General features: G+C 58.4%; 2 protein-coding genes across 2 annotated transcripts; both read right to left on the reverse strand.

Moving 5' to 3' along the window:
- Nucleotides 1-1,046: 1,046 nt before the first annotated feature.
- Nucleotides 1,047-6,278, reverse strand: JOSD2 (Josephin domain containing 2). The gene is made up of 5 exons (XM_054052347.1): nt 6,185-6,278; nt 4,968-5,132; nt 4,752-4,877; nt 1,323-1,517; nt 1,047-1,240 (listed from the first exon to the last, which is right to left on the reverse strand). Exons 2-5 carry the CDS (start codon nt 5,126-5,128, stop codon nt 1,105-1,107), a joined length of 618 nt encoding a protein of 205 aa, XP_053908322.1. The 5' UTR covers nt 5,129-5,132; nt 6,185-6,278; the 3' UTR covers nt 1,047-1,104.
- Nucleotides 6,279-6,679: 401 nt separating this feature from the next.
- On the reverse strand, nt 6,680-20,226 carry ASPDH (aspartate dehydrogenase domain containing). The gene is given in 9 exon segments (XM_054052344.1): nt 6,680-6,826; nt 7,570-7,721; nt 9,353-9,585; nt 15,619-15,768; nt 16,887-16,971; nt 18,267-18,310; nt 18,312-18,403; nt 19,368-19,430; nt 20,191-20,226. Coding segments are annotated over 8 exon segments (855 nt in total). The 5' UTR covers nt 19,429-19,430; nt 20,191-20,226; the 3' UTR covers nt 6,680-6,788.
- Between the last annotated feature and the right edge of the window lie 671 nt (nt 20,227-20,897).

Raw genomic sequence — 20,897 nt, forward strand, 5'->3', positions numbered from 1 at the left:
CCCAGAGCCCAATGGGACCCCTTTAAGGTCTTCCACGACCCTTCAAAGACCCTCCAGAGCCCAATGGGACCCCTTTAAGGCCTTCCACGACCCTTCAAAGACCCTCCAGAGCCCAATGGGACCACTTTAAGGTCTTCCACGACCCTTCAAAGACCCTCCAGAGCCCAATGGGACCACTTTAAGGTCTTCCACGACCCTTCAAAGACCCTCCAGAGCCCAATGGGACCCCTTTAAGGCCTTCCACGACCCTTCGAAGACCCTCCAGAGCCCAATGGGACCCCTTTAAGGCCTTCCACGACCCTTCTAAGACCCTCCAGAGCCCAATGGGACCCCTTTAAGGTCTTCCACGACCCTTCAAAGACCCCCCAGAGCCCAATGGGACCCCTTTAAGGTCTTCCACGACCCCTTGAAGACCCTCCAGAACCCAATGGGACCCCTTTAAGGTCTTCCACGACCCCTCGAAGACCCTCCAGAGCCCAATGGGACCTCTTTAAGGCCTTCCACGACCCTTCGAAGACCCTCCAGAGCCCAATGGGACCTCTTTAAGGTCTTCCACGACCCCTCAAAGACCCTCCAGAACCCAATGGGACCTCTTTAAGGTCTTCCATGACCCTTCGAAGCCCCTCCAGAACCCAATGGGACCCCTTTAAGGTCTTCCACGACCCCTCAAAGACCCTCCAAAGCCCAATGGGACCTCTTTAAGGTCTTCCACGACCCCTCAAAGACCCTCCAGAGCCCAATGGGACCTCTTTAAGGTCTTCCACAACCCCTCAAAGACCCTCCAGAGCCCAATGGGACCTCTTTAAGGTCTTCCACGACCCCTCGAAGACCCTCCAGAGCCCAATGGGACCCCTTTAAGGTCTTCCACGACCCTTTGAAGCCCCTCCAGAGCCCAATGGGACCTCTTTAAGGCCTTCCACGACCCTTCGAAGCCCCTCCAGAGCCCAATCCAAGAATTTTGGGGATTCTGGGAATCACTCAATCCCCGATTCCCGCCTTGACCCCAACCATTCCGACCGGATGAGCACGAAATGCCGCCAAAGGCGTAAACGGGGTGGGTTTTAATCCGGGAGCGTAACGGATTCATCCGGAAAGGACGCGGCGTCATCCGTTGGCGTCATCGCATCCGTGCGGGATGGGCGATTCCGGGTTCAGCCACGTTCCGGCTTCGCCTACGGCACGCGGCACAACAAGGAAAACCTCACAGAGGCCTTGGGAAAGGAAATCGCGGAGGAATTCCCTACCGGAAGGAAAAAAAAGGAAGCGGAAATGGTATCCCTGTTTTGGCGTCGTCATCCGGTGTTATCCGACGTCACCGTTACCTGAGTTCGGCTTCGCCTCCGATGGCGACGGGCGCTCGGAGTTTGGAATCCAGGTTGTAGTAAATGCCGTGGAATTGCCGGATAGCCACCCAGTGCTTCCGACGGAACGGGAATGTCAGGAATCCCAGCGAGACCTGGGAAGGGACGTTGAGGATGAAGCCCAAGATGTGACCCAACGCCAACCGCTCCAGCGACCTACGGAAAAATAGGGAAAAGGAGGGGGGAAAAGTGGGAAGAGGAGGTGAGGGATTGGTAAGAGGAGGCAGGTTCTGGGATTTTAATGGGAAAAGGGAGGATTGGCTGAATTTGGGGATGCGCCGCGTGGGAATGCTCAGCTGGGAGAAGTATAGGATGGGATAAGCGGAGTCTGGGATGGGATAAATGGAGTATGGGATGGGATAAGTGGAGTCTGGGATGGGATAAGCGGAGTATGGGATGGGATAAGCGGAGTCTGGGATGGGATAAGTGGAGTCTGGGATGGAAAATGTGGAGTCTGGGATGGAACTGGGGGGTCTGGGATGGGATAAACGGAGTCTGGGATGGAAAAAGTGGAGTCTGGGATGGAAAATGCGGAGTCTGGGATGGAACTGGGGGGTCTGGGATGGGATAAACGGAGTCTGGGATGAAAAAGTGGAGTCTGGGATGGGAAAAATGGAGTCTGGGATGGAAAGAGTGGAGTCTGGGACCAAACCAAAGGTCTGGGATGGGATAAACGGAGTCTGGGATCGGATAAATGGAGTCTGGGATGGGACAAACGGAGTCTGGGATGGAAAGAGTGGAGTCTGGGATGGAATAAATGGAGTCTGGGACCAAACCAATGGTGTGGGATGGGATAAACGGAGTCTGGGATGGAAAAAGTGGAGTCTGGGATGGAAAACACGGAGTCTGGGATGGGATAAACGGAGTCTGGGATGGGACAAACGGAGTCTGGGATGGGACAAACGGAGTCTGGGATGGAAAGAGTGGAGTCTGGGATGGGATAAACAGAGTCTGGGACCAAACCAAAGGTCTGGGATGGGATTAACGGAGTCTGGGATGGAAGAAATGGAGTCTGGGACCAAACCAAAGGTCTGGGATGGGATAAACGGAGTCTGGGATCGGATAAATGGAGTCTGGGATGGGACAAACGGAGTCTGGGATGGAAAGAGTGGAGTCTGGGATGGGATAAACAGAGTCTGGGACCAAACCAAAGGTCTGGGATGGGATTAACGGAGTCTGGGATGGGATAAACGGAGTCTGGGATGGGATAAACGGAGTCTGGGATGGAAAAAGCGGAGTCTGGGACCAAACCAAGGGTCTGGGATGAAATAAACGGAGTCTGGGATGGAAAAAGTGGAGTCTGGGATGGGATAAACGGAGTCTGGGATGGAAAAAGTGGAGTCTGGGACCAAATCAAGGGTCTGGGATGGGATAAACGGAGTCTGGGATGGAAAAAGCGGAGTCTGGGACCAAATCAAGGGTCTGGGATGGGATAAACGGAGTCTGGGATGGGATAAATGGAGTCTGGGATGGGAAAAGTGGAGTCTGGGAACAAACCAAAGGTCTGGGATGGGATAAAGGGAGTCTGGGATGGGATAAATGGAGTCTGGGATGGGATAAACGGAGTCTGGGATGGGATAAATGGAATTTGGGATGGAAAGAGTGGAGTCTGGGATGGAAAACATGGAGTCTGGGATGGGATAAACGGAGTCTGGGATGGGATAAATGGAATCTGGGATGGGATAAATGGAGTCTGGGATGGGATAAATGGAATCTGGGATGGGATAAATGGAATCTGGGATGGGATAAATGGAGTCTGGGATGGAAAGAGTGGAGTCTGGGATGGGATAAACCGAGTCTGAGATGGAAAAAGCGGAGTCTGGAACCAAATCAAGGGTCTGGGATGGGATAATCGGAGTCTGGGATGGAAAAAGTGGAGTCTGGGATGGGATAAACGGAGTCTGGGATGGAAAAATCGGAGTCTGGGATGGGAACCAAGGGTCTGGGATGGGATAAATGGAGTCTGGGATGGAAAAAGTGGAGTCTGGATTGGAAAAAGCCGAATCTGGGATGGGATAAACAGAGTCTGGGATGGAAAAAGTGGACTCTGGGATGGAAAAAGCGGAATCTCAGATCAAACCAAGGGTCTGGGATGGAATAAACGGAGTCTGGGATGGAATAAACGGAGTCTGGGATGGAAAAATGGAGTCTGGGATGGAAAGAGTGGAGTCTGGGATGGAAAAAGTGGAGTCTGGGATGGGATAAACAGAGTCTGGGATGAAAAAGTGGAGTCTGGGATGGAAAATGCGGAGTCTGGGATGGAACTGAGGGGTCTGGGATGGGATAAACGGAGTCTGGGATGGAAAGAGTGGAGTCTGGGATGGGATAAACAGAGTCTGGGATGAAAAAGTGGAGTCTGGGATGGAAAAAGCGGAGTCTGGGACCAAATCAAGGGTCTGGGATGGGATAAATGGAGTCTGGGATGGGAAAAGTGGAGTTTGGGATGGGATAAACGGAGTCTGGGATGGAAAAAGTGGAGTCTGGGATGGAAAAAGTGGAGTCTGGGATGGAATAAACAGAGTCTGGGACCAAACCAAAGGTCTGGGATGGGATAAATGGAGTCTGGGATGGAAAAAGTGGAGTCTGGGATGGAAAATGCGGAGTCTGGGATGGGATAAACAGAGTCTGGGACCAAACCAAGGGTCTGGGATGGGATAAAGGGAGTCTGAGATGGAAAAATCAGAGTCTGGGATGGAAAAAGCGGAGTCTGGGATGGAAAAAGCGGAGTCTGGGATGGAAAAAGTGGAGTCTGGGATGGAAAAAGCGGAGTCTGGGACCAAACCAAGGGTCTGGGATGGGATAAACGGAGTCTGGGATGGAAAAAGTGGAGTCTGGGATGGGATAAAAGGAGTCTGGGATGAAAAAGCGGAAACTGGGATGAAAATGTGGAGTCTGGGACGAAAAAAAGCGGAGTCTGGGATGGAAATAGCGGAATCTCGGACCAAACCAAGGGTCTGGGATGGGATAAACGGAGTCTGAGATGGAAAAATCAGAGTCTGGGATGGAAAAAGCGAAGTCTGGGATGGAAAAAGTGGAGTCTGGGACCAAATCAAGGGTCTGGGATGGGATAAATGGAGTCTGGGATGGAAAAGTGGAGTCTGGGATGGAAAACACGGAGTCTGGGATGGGATAAACGGAGTCTGGGATGGAAAAAGTGGAGTCTGGGACCAAACCAAAGGTCTGGGATGGGATAAAGGGAGTCTGGGATGGGATAAAGGGAGTCTGGGATGGGATAAAGGGAGTCTGGGATGGAAAAAGTGGAGTCTGGGACCAAACCAAGGGTCTGGGATGGGATAATCGGAGTCTGGGATGGGAAAAGCGAAGTCTGGGATGGAAAAAGCCGAGCGTGGGATGGGATAACCGGAGCTTGGGATGCTTCCGACCACGCACCGCCGCTTATCCCACCAAAGAGCTTCCAACTCCAAACTCTGCAACGCCGCCAGGATCACGTTAACGTCGTAATTCCCGGTCCCTAAAAAGCTCCGGTGGGGATTAATCCGGACGTTAGGAGCCAACCTGGAAAAGGGAAAAGGGTGGAGTTTCAAAGAAGTTAAAAATCCCTTTAAATTCCAAAGGAAAAAGAGGAAAGAGGAGGAGAAGAAGAACCTTTTGCAGATGTCGTCGGCGGTTTCGGGGGTGAAATACGGCCGCTGGAGGAGGTTGTTGAGGGCGTGGAGGGCGCAGAGCTCGAGGCGCTGTCGTTCGTGGTAAAGAGGGGGTGAAGGGGACCCCAAAATAGGTTTGGGGGGGAAAGGGGACCCCGACATGGCCCTAAAGGGGGGGGGGAAAAGGGAAAGGGAGGGGGTCAGCGCGGGGCACCCCGAGATTCACAGCCACACACACACAAAAATCCATCGGTGTCTTCGAAGAGCCTCGTGAAGCCCCAAAAATCCCCCCAAAAAAAACCCTCCTGGACCCCCAAACTTCTCAGCCCCTCCAAAAAAAACCCTCCTGGACCCCCTCCTGAACCCCCAAACCTCCCAAAAACCCTCCTGAACCCCCAAAGATCCCCCCAAAAAAAACCCTCCTGGACCCCCCTGAACCCCCAAACCTCCCCCAAAAAACCCTCCTGGACCTCCCTGAACCCCCAAACCTCTCAAACCCCCCAAAAAAAACCCCTCCTGGACCTCCCTGAACCCCCAAACTTCCACAAAAAATCCTACTGGACCCCCTCCTGAACCCCCAAACCTCTCAGCCCCCCTCAAAAAAACCCTCCTGGACCCCCTCTTGCACCCCAGGATCTCCAAGACCCCCCAAAAAAAACCCTCCTTGACCCCCCCGAACCCTCAAACCACTCCTAAACCCCTCTGGCCCTCCCCCAAACAGGCCTTGACACCCCAAAACACCTCCTGAACGCCCCCAATATCCCTCTCTGCCCCCACCCCGCACCCCAAAACACCTCCTGCCCCCCCCAAGACCCCTCCCTGCACCCCCAAACCCCTCCTAAACCCCTCTGGGCCCCCACCCAAACAGGCCTTGACACCCCAAAACACCCCCTGACCCCCCCCAACATCCCTCTCTGCCCCCCATTCCGCACCCCAAACCCCCCCTGACACCCCTACTCTCTCTTTAGGCCCCCCCCAGCACCCCAAAACACCTCCTGCCCCCCCCAGACCCCTCCCTGCACTCCCAAACCCCTCCTAAACCCCTCTGCCCCCCCCAAACAGGCCTTGACACCCCAAAACACCCCCTGACCCCCCCCAATATCCCTCTCTGCCCCCCCACCCCGCATCCCAAGCCCCCCCTCAGCCCCCCCCCCCCCAGACCCCCCCCAAAACCCCTCCTCAAACCCCCCCAGGACGCCACCGGTCCCCTCTGCGCACCCCGCGGTTCTTCCGGGTCCCGTCACGAGCTGAACTACAACTCCCGACGTGCACCGCGCGGCCACACACGCTTCCGCTATCCCGGCATGCCTTGCGCCGCAGCGCTATAATCACGCGGCGCGCCGACCTCACTCCCGGCATGCCTTGCGCCGTAGGGCTATAGCCACACAGGGAGCCGACCTCATTCCCGGCATGCCTTGCGCCGCACCGCTATAGACAGATAATGCGCTGACCTCACTCCCGGCATGCCTTGCGCCGCAGCGCTATAGATGCACAGCGCGCTGACCTCACTCCCGGCATGCCTTGCGCCGCAGCGCTATAGATGCACAGCGCGCTGACCTCACTCCCGGCATGCCTTGCGCCGCAGCGCTATAGACTCACAGCGCGCTGCCCTCACTCCCGACATGCCTTGCGGCTCTCCTCATAGACAGCCATAGGCGCGGCCCTTCCTCCCAGCGTGCTTTGCGCCCGCGCGGCTTTTCCCTTCCTCCCATGATGCCCCGCGCCCTCCCGCCGCCATTCCGGCTCTGAGTGACGGTGGTGAAGGCCTTTAATGTCACCCGTTGGGTCCCTTTTGTCCCTTCTTGTCGCCTCTCCGGCGGCTTCAGCAGAGCTGAACGCATCCGCCGTGTCCGTGGCACGCTGGGGGGGGGGAGGGGACAGTGGGTGAGGGGGGACAGAGGGGACAATGGGGGGCAATGGGGGTAATGGGGGACAATGGGGGCAATGGGGGCAATGGGGGACAATGGGGACAATGGGGGTAATGGGGCGATGGGGACAATGGGGGTAATGGGGACAATGGGGGTAATGGGGACAATGGGGGAAATGGGGACAATGGGGACAGAGGGGACAATGGGGGTAATGGGGACAGAGGGGACAATGGGGACAGAGGGGACAATGGGGGTAATGGGGACAGAGGGGACAATGGGGACAGAGGGGACAATGGGGGTAATGGGGGCAATGGGGGACAATGGGGGTAATGGGGACAGAGGGGACAATGGGGGTAATGGGGGACAATGGGGACAGAGGGGACAATGGGGGTAATGGGGACAAAGGGGACAATGGGGGTAATGGGGACAATGGGGACAATGGGGGACAATGGGGGACAATGGGGGTAATGGGGGACAATGGGGGTAATGGGGACAATGGGGGAAATGGGGACAGAGGGGACAATGGGGGTAATGGGGACAGAGGGGACAATGGGGGTAATGGGGGCAATGGGGGCAATGGGGACAATGGGGGACAATGGGGACAATGGGGGACAATGGGGGTAAAGGGGACAATGAGGGCGATGGGGACAATGGGGGCAATGGGGGGCAATGGGGACAATAGGGGCGATGGGGACAGAGGGGACAATGGGGACAGAGGGGACAATGGGGACGCACCCCTGAGGCTGTCCCAGAAGGTGTCGCGTGTGGCAGTGCCGGTGACGGCTCCCGGTGACGCCGGATTGCGTCGAACGGTGGTGACACTCAGCGCCCGTCCCTCGTCCCCAACGGCCGTCACCTCCACCTCCACCACGTGACAGTCGGGGACACTGCGGGGACACAGCGGGGAGGTGGCGTTGAGGGAGTGGTGACATTGGGAGGTGACCCCAGGAGGTCCCAATGGGGCGGTGACACCCAAAGGTGACCCCAGGAGGTCCCAACGGAGTGGTGACACCAAGAGGTGACCCCCAAGAGGTGACCCCAGGAGGTCCCAATGAGGTGGTGACACCCAAAGGTGACCCCAAGAGGTCCCAACAGGGAGGTGACCCCAAGAGGTGACCCCAAGAGGTGACCCCAAGAGGTCCCAATGGGGCGGTGGCACCAAGAGGTGACCCCAGGAGGTCCCAACGGAATGGTGGCACCAAGAGGTGACCCCCAAAGGTGACCCCAGGAGGTCCCAACGAGGCAGTGACCCCTAAAGGTGACCCCAGGAGGTCCCAATGGGGTGGTGGCACCAAGAGGTGACATTGGGAGGTGACCCCAGGAGGTCCCAATGGGGAGGTGACACCAAGAGGTGACACCAAGAGGTCCCAATGAGGCGGTGACACCAAGAGGTGACACCAAGAGGTGACCCCAGGAGGTCCCAACGGAGTGGTGACGCCAAGAGGTGACCCCAAGAGGTCCCAATGGGGCGATGACACCCAAAGGTGACACCAGGAGGTCCCAACAGAGTGGTGACACCAAGAGGTGACCCCCAAGAGGTGACCCCAGGAGGTCCCAATGAGGCGGTGACACCCAAAGGTGACCCCAAGAGGTCCCAACAGGGAGGTGACACCAAGAGGTGACCCCAAGAGGTGACCCCAAGAGGTCCCAACGGAGTGGTGGCGCCAAGAGGTGACCCCAAGAGGTCCCAATGGGGCGATGACACCCAAAGGTGACACCAGGAGGTCCCAACGGAGTGGTGGCACCAAGAGGTGACCCCAAGAGGTGACCCCAGGAGGTCCCAACGAGGTGGTGACCCCTAGAGGTGACCCCAGGAGGTCCCAACGGAGTGGTGGCACCAAGAGGTGACCCCAAGAGGTGACACCAGGAGGTCCCAATGAGGTGGTGACACCAAGAGGTGACACCAGGAGGTCCCAATGAGGCAGTGACACCCAAAGATGACCCCAAGAGGTGACCCCAAGAGGTCCCAATGGGGCAGTGACACCCAAAGGTGACACCAGGAGGTCCCAACGAGGTGGTGGCACCAAGAGGTGACCCCAAGAGGTGACCCCAGGAGGTCCCAACGGAGTGGTGACACCAAGAGGTGACCCCAAGAGGTCCCAACGAGGTGGTGACACCCAGAGGTGACCCCAGAAGGTCCCAACGGAGTGGTGACACCCAAAGGTGACACCAAGAGGTGACCCCAGGAGGTCCCAATGGAGCGGTGGCACCAAGAGGTGACCCCGGGAGGTGACCCCAGGAGGTCCCAATGGGGCGGTGGCACTCAGAGGTGACACCAGAGGTGGTGACAATGAGGGAAGTGACATTGGGAGGTGACTCCAGGAGGTCCCAACGGAGTGGTGACACCAAGAGGTGACCCCAAAGATGACCCCAGGAGTGGTGGCATTGGAGGAGGTGCCACCGGGAGGTCCCAACGAGGCGGTGACCCCCAAAGGTGCCACCAGGAGGTCCCAACAAGGTGGTGACCCCCCCGAGGTGACCCCCAGGAGGTCCCAACGAGGCGGTGGCCACCACCCACCCGGGATCGGCCACCAGGCGAGCGCGGACGCCATCGAAGCCGAGTCGCGGCGCCGCCACCGCCGCCACCGCCATAGTGTTGACGTTGTTGGGCGCGAGGGGACAGAGGGGACGGAGGGGACCATCGTAGAGGACCACGGGTCCCCCCGCGGCCATCGCCGCCTCCAGGAGCTCCCGGAGGTGACCCTCCAGGCGGAAGCTCTGAGGGGACTTTGTCATCGTCACCTTCAGACTCTGCCGAGGGGACACAAAAAAGAGAACCTCCAGAGCTGTGGTGGCCCCAAAAATGGACGTTGTCCCCAACTTTGGATGTTGTCCTCAACCTCAGACGTTGTCCCCAACCTCAGATGTGGTCCCCAACGCCAAAACGATGTCCCCAACCCCATAAAGTCCCATTCTTGATGTCCCCAACCCCACAAAGTCCCATCTTTAGGTGTCCCCAACCTCAGATGTTGTCCCCAACCTCAGATGTGGTCCCCAACCCCATTGTCCCCAACTTTGGACGTTGTCCCCAACCTCAAACATTGTCCCCAACACTCAACGTGGTCCCCGACCCCAAGTTTTGTCCCCAATGTTGGACATTGTCCCCAACTTTAGATGTTGTCCTCAACCTCAGAAGTTGTCCCCAACCTCAGATGTGGTCCCCAACCCCAAAACGATGTCCCCAACCCCATAAAGTCCCATTCTTGATGTCCCCAACCCCACAAAGCCCCATCTCTTGGTGTCCCCAACCCCAAGGTGATGTCCCCAACCCCACAAAGTCCCATCTTTAGGTGTCCCCAACCTCAGATGTTGTCCCCAACCTCAGATGTGGACCCCAACCCCATTGTCCCCAACTTTGGATGTGGTCCTCAACCTCAAACATTGTCCCCAACCCTCAACGTGGTCCCCAACCCCAAGTTTTGTCCCCAACGTTGGACGTTGTCCCCAACTTTAGATGTTGTCCTCAACCTCAGACGTTGTCCCCAACCCCAGATGTGGTCCCCAACCCCAAAACGATGTCCCCAATCCCATAAAGTCCCATTCTTGATGTCCCCAACCCCACAAAGCCCCATCTCTTGGTGTCCCCAACCCCAAGGTGATGTCCCCAACCCCATAAAGTCCCATTCTTGATGTCCCCAACCCCACAAAGTCCCATCCTTTGGTGTCCCCAACCCCAACGTGATGTCCCCAACCCCACAAAGTCCCATTCTTGGTGTCCCCAACCCCAATGTGATGTCCCCAACCCCACAATGTCCCATCTTTAGGTGTCCCCAACCCCACAAAGTCCCATTCTCGGTGTCCCCAACCCCACAATGTCCCATCTTTAGATGTCCCCAACCCCACAAGGTCCCATTCTTGATGTCCCCAACCCCAACGTGATGTCCCCAACCCCACAAGGTCCCATCTTTAGGTGTCCCCAACCCCACAATGTCCCATTCTTGGTGTCCCCAACCCCAACGTGATGTCCCCAACCCCATAAAGTCCCATCCTTTGGTGTCCCCAACCCCAATGTGATGTCCCCAACCCCACAAAGTCCCCTCTCTCGGTGTCCCCAACCCCACAAGGTCCCATTCTTGGTGTCCCCAATCCCAACACGATGTCCCCAACCCCACAAAGTCCCATCTTTAGGTGTCCCCAACCTCAGATGTTGTCCCCAACCTCAGATGTGGACCCCAACCCCATTGTCCCCAACTTTGGATGTTGTCCCCAACCTCAGATGTTGTCCCCAACGCTCAACATGGTCCCCAACCCCAAGTTTTGTCCCCAACTTTGGACGTTGTCCCCAACTTTGGACGTTGTCCCCAACCTCAGACATTGTCCCCAACCTCAGATGTTGTCCCCAACCTCAGATGTGGTCCCCAACCCCAAAACGATGTCCCCAATCCCACAAAGTCCCATTCTTGATGTCCCCAACCCCACAAAGTCCCATCTTTAGGTGTCCCCAACCTCAGATGTGGTCCCCAACCCCATTGTCCCCAACTTTGGATGTGGTCCTCAACCTCAGACATTGTCCCCAACCCTCAACGTGGTCCCCAACCCCAAGTTTTGTCCCCAACGTTGGACGTTGTCCCCAACTTTGGATGTTGTCCTCAACCTCAGACGTTGTCCCCAACCTCAGATGTGGTCCCCAACCCCAAAACGATGTCCCCAACCCCACAAAGTCCCATCTCTCGGTGTCCCCAACCCCAACATGATGTCCCCAACCCCATAAAGTCCCATTCTTGATGTCCCCAACCCCACAAAGTCCCATCTCTCGGTGTCCCCAACCCCAACATGATGTCCCCAACCCCATAAAGTCCCATTCTTGATGTCCCCAACCCCACAAAGTCCCATCTCTCAGTGTCCCCAACCCCAATGTGATGTCCCCACCCCCACAAAGTCCCATCTTTAGATGTCCCCAACCCCACCACGATGTCCCCAACCCCATAAAGTCCCATCCTTTGGTGTCCCCAACCTCAAGGTGATGTCCCCAACCCCACAAAGTCCCATCTTTAGGTGTCCCCAACCCCACAATGTCCCATTCTTGGTGTCCCCAACCCCAATGTGATGTCCCCAACCCCACAAGGTCCCATCTCTTGGTGTCCCCAACCCCAACGTGATGTCCCCAACCCCACAAAGTCCCATCTTTAGGTGTCCCCAACCCCAAGGTGATGTCCCCAACCCCACAAAGTCCCATCCTTTGGTGTCCCCAACCCCAACGTGATGTCCCCAACCCCACAAAGTCCCATCTTTAGGTGTCCCCAACCCCAACGTGATGTCCCCAACCCCACAAAGTCCCATCTTTAGGTGTCCCCAACCTCAGATGTGGTCTCCAACCCCATTGTCCCCAACTTTGGACGTTGTCCCCAACCTCAAACATTGTCCCCAACACTCAACGTGGTCCCCGACCCCAAGTTTTGTCCCCAATGTTGGATGTTGTCCCCAACTTTAGATGTGGTCCTCAACCTCAGACGTTGTCCCCAACCTCAGATGTGGTCCCCAACCCCATTGTCCCCAACTTTGGACGTTGTCCTCAACCTCAGACGTTGTCCCCAACCTCAGATGTGGTCCCCAACGCCAAAACGATGTCCCCAATCCCATAAAGTCCCATTCTTGATGTCCCCAACCCCACAAAGTCCCATCTTTAGGTGTCCCCAACCTCAGATGTGGTCCCCAACCCCATTGTCCCCAACTTTGGATGTGGTCCTCAACCTCAAACATTGTCCCCAACCCTCAACGTGGTCCCCGACCCCAAGTTTTGTCCCCAACGTTGGACGTTGTCCCCAACTTTAGATGTTGTCCTCAACCTCAGATGTGGTCCCCAACCCCAAAACGATGTCCCCAACCCCACAAAGTCCCATCTTTAGGTGTCCCCAACCCCATAAAGTCCCATTCTTGATGTCCCCAACCCCACAAAGTCCCATCTTTAGGTGTCCCCAACCTCAGATGTTGTCCCCAACCTCAGATGTGGACCCCAACCCCATTGTCCCCAACTTTGGACGTTGTCCTCAACCTCAGATGTTGTCCACAACCCTCAACGTGGTCCCCAACCCCACGTTTTGTCCCCAACGTTGGACGTTGTCCCCAATTTTGGGTGTTGTCCCCAACTTTGGACGTTGTCCCCAACCTCAAACATTGTCCCCAACCCTCAACGTGGTCCCCAACCCCAAGTTTTGTCCCCAACTTTGGATGTTGTCCTCAACCTCAGATGTGGTCCCCAACCCCAAAACGATGTCCCCAATCCCATAAAGTCCCATTCTTGATGTCCCCAACCCCACAAAGTCCCATCTCTCGGTGTCCCCAACCCCAACGTGATGTCCCCAACCCCATAAAGTCCCATCTTTAGGTGTCCCCAACCTCAGATGTTGTCCCCAACCCTCAACGTGGTCCCCAACCCCAAGTTTTGTCCCCAACTTTGGACGTTGTCCCCAACTTTGGGTGTTGTCCTCAACCTCAGACGTTGTCCCCAACCTCAGATGTGGTCCCCAACCCCAAAACGATGTCCCCAACCCCACAAAGTCCCATCCTTTGGTGTCCCCAACCCCAAGGTGATGTCCCCAACCTCACAAAGTCCCATCCTTTGGTGTCCCCAACCTCAGATGTTGTCCCCAACCTCAGATATGGACCCCAACCCCATTGTCCCCAACTTTGGACGTTGTCCCCAACCTCAGATGTTGTCCCCAACCCTCAACGTGGTCCCCAACCCCAAGTTTTGTCCCCAACGTTGGACGTTGTCCCCAATTTTGGACGTGGTCCTCAACCTCAGACGTTGTCCCCAACCTCAGATGTGGTCCCCAACCCCAAAACGATGTCCCCAACCCCATAAAGTCCCATTCTTGATGTCCCCAACCCCACAAAGTCCCATCTTTAGGTGTCCTCAACCTCAGATGTTTGTCCCCAACCCCATTGTCCCCAACTTTGGATGTGGTCCTCAACCTCAAACATTGTCCCCAACCCCACGTTTTGTCCCCAATGTTGGACGTTGTCCCCAACTTTGGGTGTTGTCCTCAACCTCAGACGTTGTCCCCAACCTCAGATGTGGTCCCCAACTCCAAAACGATGTCCCCAATCCCACAAAGTCCCATCTTTAGGTGTCCCCAACCCCATAAAGTCCCATTCTTGATGTCCCCAACCCCACAAAGTCCCATCTTTAGGTGTCCCCAACTTTGGACGTTGTCCCCAACCTCAGATGTGGTCCTCAACCCCATTGTCCCCAACTTTGGACGTTGTCCCCAACCTCAGATGTGGTCCTCAACCCCATTGTCCCCAACTTTGGATGTGGTCCTCAACCTCAAACATTGTCCCCAACCCTCAACGTGGTCCCCAACCCCACGTTTTGTCCCCAATGTTGGACGTTGTCCCCAACTTTGGGTGTTGTCCCCAACCTCAGACGTTGTCCCCAACCTCAGATGTGGTCCCCAACTCCAAAATGATGTCCCAAATCCCATAAAGTCCCATTCTTGGTGTCCCCAACCCCACAAAGTCCCATCTTTAGGTGTCCCCAACCCCAAGGTGATGTCCCCAACCCCACAAGGTCCCATCTTTAGGTGTCCCCAACCCCAACATGATGTCCCCAACCCCATAAAGTCCCATCCTTTGGTGTCCCCAACCCCACAAAGTCCCATTCTTGATGTCCCCAACCCCACAAGGTCCCATCCTTTGGTGTCCCCAACCCCAAGGTGATGTCCCCAACCCCACAAGGTCCCATCTCTCGATGTCCCCAACCCCAAGGTGATGTCCCCAACCCCACAAAGTCCCATTCTTGGTGTCCCCAACCCCAACACGATGTCCCCAACCCCACAAAGTCCCATCTTTAGGTGTCCCCAACCCCACAAAGTCCCATTCTTGGTGTCCCCAACCCCAACACGATGTCCCCAACCCCACAAAGTCCCATCTTTAGGTGTCCCCAACCCCACAAAGTCCCATCTTTAGGTGTCCCCAACCCCACAAAGTCCCATTCTTGGTGTCCCCAACCCCAATGTGATGTCCCCAACCCCACAAAGTCCCATCTTTAGGTGTCCCCAACCCCACAAAGTCCCATTCTTGGTGTCCCCAACCCCACAATGTCTCATTCTTGATGTCCCCAACCCCAATGTGATGTCCCCAACCCCACAAAGTCCCATCTTTAGGTGTCCCCAACCCCAACACGATGTCCCCAACCCCACAAAGTCCCATCTTTAGGTGTCCCCAACCCCATAAAGTCCCATTCTTGATGTCCCCAACCCCACAAAGTCCCATCTTTAGGTGTCCCCAACCCCACAAAGTCCCATCTCTTGGTGTCCCCAACCCCAAGGTGATGTCCCCAACCCCACAAAGTCCCATCTTTAGGTGTCCCCAACCCCAACACGATGTCCCCAACCCCACAATATCCCATCTTTAGGTGTCCCCAACCCCACAAGGTCCCATTCTTGGTGTCCCCAACCCCAATGTGATGTCCCCAACCCCATAAAGTCCCATTCTTGATGTCCCCAACCCCAACACAATGTCCCCAACCCCACAAAGTCCCATCTTTAGGTGTCCCCAACCCCACAATGTCCCATTCTTGGTGTCCCCAACCCCAACGTGATGTCCCCAACCCCATAAAGTCCCATTCTTGATGTCCCCAACCCCACCACGGTGTCCCCAACCTCACAAGGTCCCATCTTTAGGTGTCCCCAACCCCACAAAGCCCCATCTCTTGGTGTCCCCAACCCCAAGGTGATGTCCCCAACCCCACAAAGCCCCATCTCTTGGTGTCCCCAACCCCAACGTGATGTCCCCACTCCCAGAAGGTCCCCCCCTTTGGTGTCCCCTTTGGTGGCTCACGGCGAGCGTTCCGGCCTCGTCCATCCTCCGGATGTCCTCACAACCCCAAAGGGCACCGCGGGGGACGTAGAGGGTGTGACCACCACCTTTGGCCGCTTCCCGTAGGCGCCGTTCCACCTCGGGGTCAGCGAGAACCGTCGGAGATCCCACCTGGGGACAACGGACCAGGAGAAACGCGGCCTCAACTTCTCATCGTCCTCCTGTCCACCATCTCCGTTGTCCTCCTGTCCACCACCTCCAATGTCCTCCTGTCCACCATCTCCATTGTCCTCCTGTCCACCACCACCTCATTGTCCTCCTGTCCACCACCTCATTGTCCACCATCCTCATTGTCCTCCTGTCCACCATCTCCATTGTCCTCCTGTCCACCACCTCATTGTCCACCACCTCATTGTCCTCCTGTCCACCACCACCTCATTGTCCTCCTGTCCCACCACCTCCATTGTCCTCCTGTCCACCACCACCTCATTGTCCTCCTGTCCACCACCTCATTGTCCTCCTGTCCACCATCTCCATTGTCCTCCTGTCCACCACCTCATTGTCCTCCTGTCCACCATCTCCATTGTCCTCCTGTCCATCACCACCTCATTGTCCTCCTGACCACCATCTCCATTGTCCTCCTGTCCATCACCACCTCATTGTCCTCCTGTCCACCATCTCCAATGTCCTCCTCTCCACCACCTCATTGTCCACCACCTCATTGTCCTCCTGTCCACCACCTCATTGTCCTCCTGTCCATCACCACCTCATTGTCCACCATCTCCGTCGTCCTCCTGTCCCACCATCTCCATTGTCCTCCTGTCCACCACCTCCATTGTCCTCCTGTCCACCACCTCATTGTCCTCCTGTCCACCACCTCATTGTCCTCCTGTCCACCATCTCCATTGTCCTCCTGTCCACCACCTCATTGTCCTCCTGTCCACCATCTCCATTGTCCTCCTGTCCACCACCTCATTGTCCTCCTGTCCACTACCTCCATTGTCCACCACCTCCGTTGTCCTCCTGTCCACCACCTCCGTTGTCCTCCTGTCCACCACCTCATTGTCCTCCTGTCCCACCATCTCCATCGTCCTCCTGTCCACCACCTCCATTGTCCTCCTGTCCACCATCTCCATTGTCCTCCTGTCCCACCACCTCATTGTCCACCACCTCCATTGTCCTCCTGTCCACCACCTCCATTGTCCTCCTGTCCACCATCTCCATTGTCCTCCTGTCCCCCATTGTCCGTCTGTCCCCCCGTTGTCCCCCCGTTGTCCGTCTGTCCCCACCAGGAGGTCCGCGTGGGCCAAGATCTTCTCGCCGTGTTCTCGGATCACCTCCGGATGCGCCACTTCCACCACCAAATCCACACCGCTGCGGGCAAAGAGGGGACTGGGAGGGACTGGGAGGGTACTGGGAGGGACTGGGAGGCACTGGGCGGGACTGAGGGGACACTGGGGGGGTACTGGGAGGCACTGCGGGGCTACTGGAGGGTACTGGGAGGTACTGGGGGGCACTGGGAGGGACTGAGGGGACACTGGGGGGGACTGGGAGGGAACTGGGAGGCACTGGGGGGCACTGGGGGGGTACTGGGAGGGACTGAGGGGACACTGTGGGGGTACTGGGAGGTACTGGGAGGACACTGGGGGGGTACTGGGAGGTACTGGGGGGCACTGGGGGGCACTGGGGGGGATTGGGGGGCACTGGGAGGCACTGGGGGGGTACTGGGAGGGACTGGGAGGTACTGGGAGGGCACTGGGAGGCGCTGGGGGGGCACTGGGAGGGACTGGGAGGTACTGGGAGGGCACTGGGAAGTACTGGAAGGTCACTGGGGGGGAACTGGGAGGCACTGGGGGGGCACTGGGGGGCACTGGGGAGCACTGGGACGTCACTGGGAGGCACTGGGGGGCACTGGGGGGGGAACTGGGAGGCACTGGGGGATACTGGGAGGCACTGAAGGGACACTGGGAGATACTGGGGGGTACTGGGGGGGCACTGGGAGGCACTGGGAGGTACTGGGAGGGCACTGGGGGGACTGGGAAGTACTGGGAGGCACTGGGAGGGCACTGGGGGGGACTGGGGGGGACTGAGGGGACACTGGGAGGCACTGGGGGGCACTGGGGGGTACTGGGGGGTACTGGGGGGGCACTGGGAGGCACTGGGGGGGACTGGGACATCACTGGGAGGCACTGGGAGGCACTGGGGGGGAACTGGGAGGCACTGGGGGGCACTGGGAGGCACTGGGGGGGTACTGAGGGGCACTGGGGGGCACTGGGGGTTACTGGGAGGGAACTGGGGGTTACTGGGAGGCACTGGGAGGCACTGGGGGAACTGAGGGGACACTGGGGGGCACTGGGAGGCACTGGGGGGGAACTGGGAGGCACTGGGGGATACTGGGAGGCACTGAAGGGACACTGGGAGATACTGGGGAGTACTGGGGGGGCACTGGGAGGGCACTGGGGGGACTGGGAAGTACTGGGAGGAACTGGGAGGGTACTGGGAGGTACTGGGAGGCACTGGGGAGGCACTGGGGAGGCACTGGGGGGGACTGAGGGGACACTGGGAGGCACTGGGGGGCACTGGGGGGGACTGGGAAGGACTGGGGGGGCACTGGGGGGGGAACTGGGAGGTACTGGGGGTTACTGGGGGGGCTCTGGGGGGTCCCTGACGTTTGGGGGAGCAGTCGGAGGTCCCCGAGGCGGAGGGGGGGGGGGCAGTCCCTCCACCCCCCCCCGAGACCACACGAAGGCCAAAGTGAACCCCAAAGGGGGACCCCGAGATTGGAGCTGCAGCGCCAGAAACCGCCCTGAGAGGAGGGGGGGAGGGGGGAGAGAGGGTCACCCCAAAACCCACCGACACCCCAAAAACACCCCCTGACACCCCCAAAACACCCCCTGACAACCCCAAAACCCACCGACACCCCCAAACCCCTCTGACACCCCAAAACCCCCCCTCTGACACCCCAATAACCACCGACACCCCCTCCCAGTTCCTCCCAGTGCCCCCAGTTCCCCCCCAGTTCCCTCCCAGTCCCTCCCAGTGCCTCCCAGTTCCCTCCCAGTCCCCCCAGTCCCCTCCCAGTGCCTCCCAGTCCCCCCAGTTCCCCCTCCCAGTCCCCCCAGTCCCCTCCCAGTGCCTCCCAGTTCCCTCCCAGTCCCCCCAGTTCCTCCCCAATCCCCTCAGTTCCCCCTCGGTGCCTCCCAGTTCCTCCCAGTGCCCCCAGTTCCCCCTCCCAGTTCCCTCCCAGTGCCTCCCAGTTCCCCCCCAGTCCCTCCCAGTCCCCCCAGTTCCCCTCCCAGTTACCTCCCAGTCCCCCCAGTTCCCTCCCAGTCCCACCAGTTCCCTCCCAGTCCCTCCCAGTCCCCCCAGTTCCCCTCCCAGTTACCTCCCAGTCCCCCCAGTTCCCTCCCAGTCCCACCAGTCCCCTCCCAGTGCCTCCCAGTCCCCCCAGTTCCCCCTCCCAGTCCCCCCAGTTCCCTCCCAGTGCCTCCCAGTTCCTCCCCAATCCCCTCAGTTCCCTCCCAGTGCCTCCCAGTCCCCCCCCCAAGTGCCTCCCAGTCCATCCCAGTTCCCCCCCAGTTCCCTCCCGGTCCCCACAGTTCCCTCCCAGTCCCCACAGTTCCCCTCCCAGTGCCCTCAGTTCCCTCCCAGTCCCTCCCAGTTCCCCCCCAAGTGCCTCCCAGTTCCCTCCCAGTTCCTTCCCAGTCCCCCCAGTTCCCCTCCCAGTCCCCTCCCAGTGCCCCCCAGTCCCTCCCAGTCCCTCCCAGTACCCAATTGGCCGTAGCCGAGGATCCCCACACGCCGACACCGCGGGGACTGCGTCTGCGCCATAGCTGGGGGGGGGCACTTGTGGGGCTGCCCCATAACTACCCCAGAACTGCCCCATAACTGCCCCTATGCCCCATAAGTGACCCCTTTGCCCCATAACTGCCCCTTCAGCCCCATAACTGCCCCCCAGAGCCCCCCCCCAGCCCCATAACTGCCCCATAAGTGACCCCTCTGCCCCATAACTGCCCCATAACTGCCCCATAACTGCCCCATAACTGCCCCTCAGCCCCATAACTGCCCCATAACTGCCCCATAACTGCCCCTTCAGCCCCATAACTGCCCCATAACTGCCCCTCAGCCCCATAACTGCCCCATAAGTGACCCCTCTGCCCCATAACTGCCCCATAACTGCCCCATAATTGCCCCATAACTGCCCCATAACTGCCCCTCAGCCCCATAACTGCCCCATAACTGCCCCTTCAGCCCCATAACTGCCCCATAACTGCCCCTTCAGCCCCATAACGGCCCCATAACTGCCCCTTCAGCCCCATAACTGCCCCTTCAGCCCCATAACTGCCCCATAACTGCCCCCCCAGCCCCATAACTGCCCCCCCAGTTCCTCCCCAGCCCCATAACTGCCCCCCCAGCCCCATAACTGCCCCCTCAGCCCCATAGGTGCCCCCCCAGATCCCCCCCAGCCCCATAACTGCCCCCTCAGCCCCATAGGTGCCCCCCCAGCCCCATAACTGCCCCCTCAGCCCCATAGCTGCCCCCCCAGCCCCATAGGTGTCCCCCTCAGCCCCATAAGTACCCCCTCAGCCCCACCTGCCCCCCCCCGGTCCCACAGCCGCGGCCTTTGCCCCCCCCTCCCCTCCCCCCCCGTTAATGCTTAACCCGAAGAGGGGCGGGGCCAAAACGGGGGGCGGGGCCAAACGGGGGGCGGGGCCAAAACCGGGGGAAGGGCACTGAGTCCCTTTTGGGGTTCCCTTTTTGGGGGGGGCCCTTTGGGGGGTCCTTTTTGGGGGGGTCTGAGTCCCTTTTAGGGGTCCCTTTTGGGGGGGTCCTTTTTGGGGGGATCTGAGTCCCTTTTAGGGGTCCCTTTTGGGGGAGGTCCTTTTTTGGGGGGTCCCTTTTTTTGGGGGGGTCCTTTTTGGGGGGGTCCTAAAAGGGGGGGTCTGAATCCCTTTTAGGGGTCCCTTTTTTGGGGGGGTCCCTTTTTGGGGGGTCCTTTGGGGGGGTTCTGTGTCCCTTTTTGGGGTCCCTTTGGGGGGGTTTCTGTGTCCCTTTTTGGGGTCCCTTTGGAGGGGGTTCAGTGTCCCTTTTTGGGGTCCCCTTTGGAGGGGGGGGAATGTCCCCACTCCCTGCTTCCCCTCCCCCTGCTCCGTTGCCATGGCAACAGCGCCCCCCCCGGTTACCATGGCGACCGCTCAGCAGCCCCGTTGCTATGGTAACTCTCTGTGCAGTGTTACCATGGAAACCGCCCCCCCCCCCCCAATAGCCCCAGTGTTGCCATGGCAACCGCACCCCAAGAC

Source organism: Cuculus canorus, chromosome 33 (assembly GCF_017976375.1).
Source record: "Cuculus canorus isolate bCucCan1 chromosome 33, bCucCan1.pri, whole genome shotgun sequence".
NCBI lineage: Eukaryota > Metazoa > Chordata > Aves > Cuculiformes > Cuculidae > Cuculus > Cuculus canorus.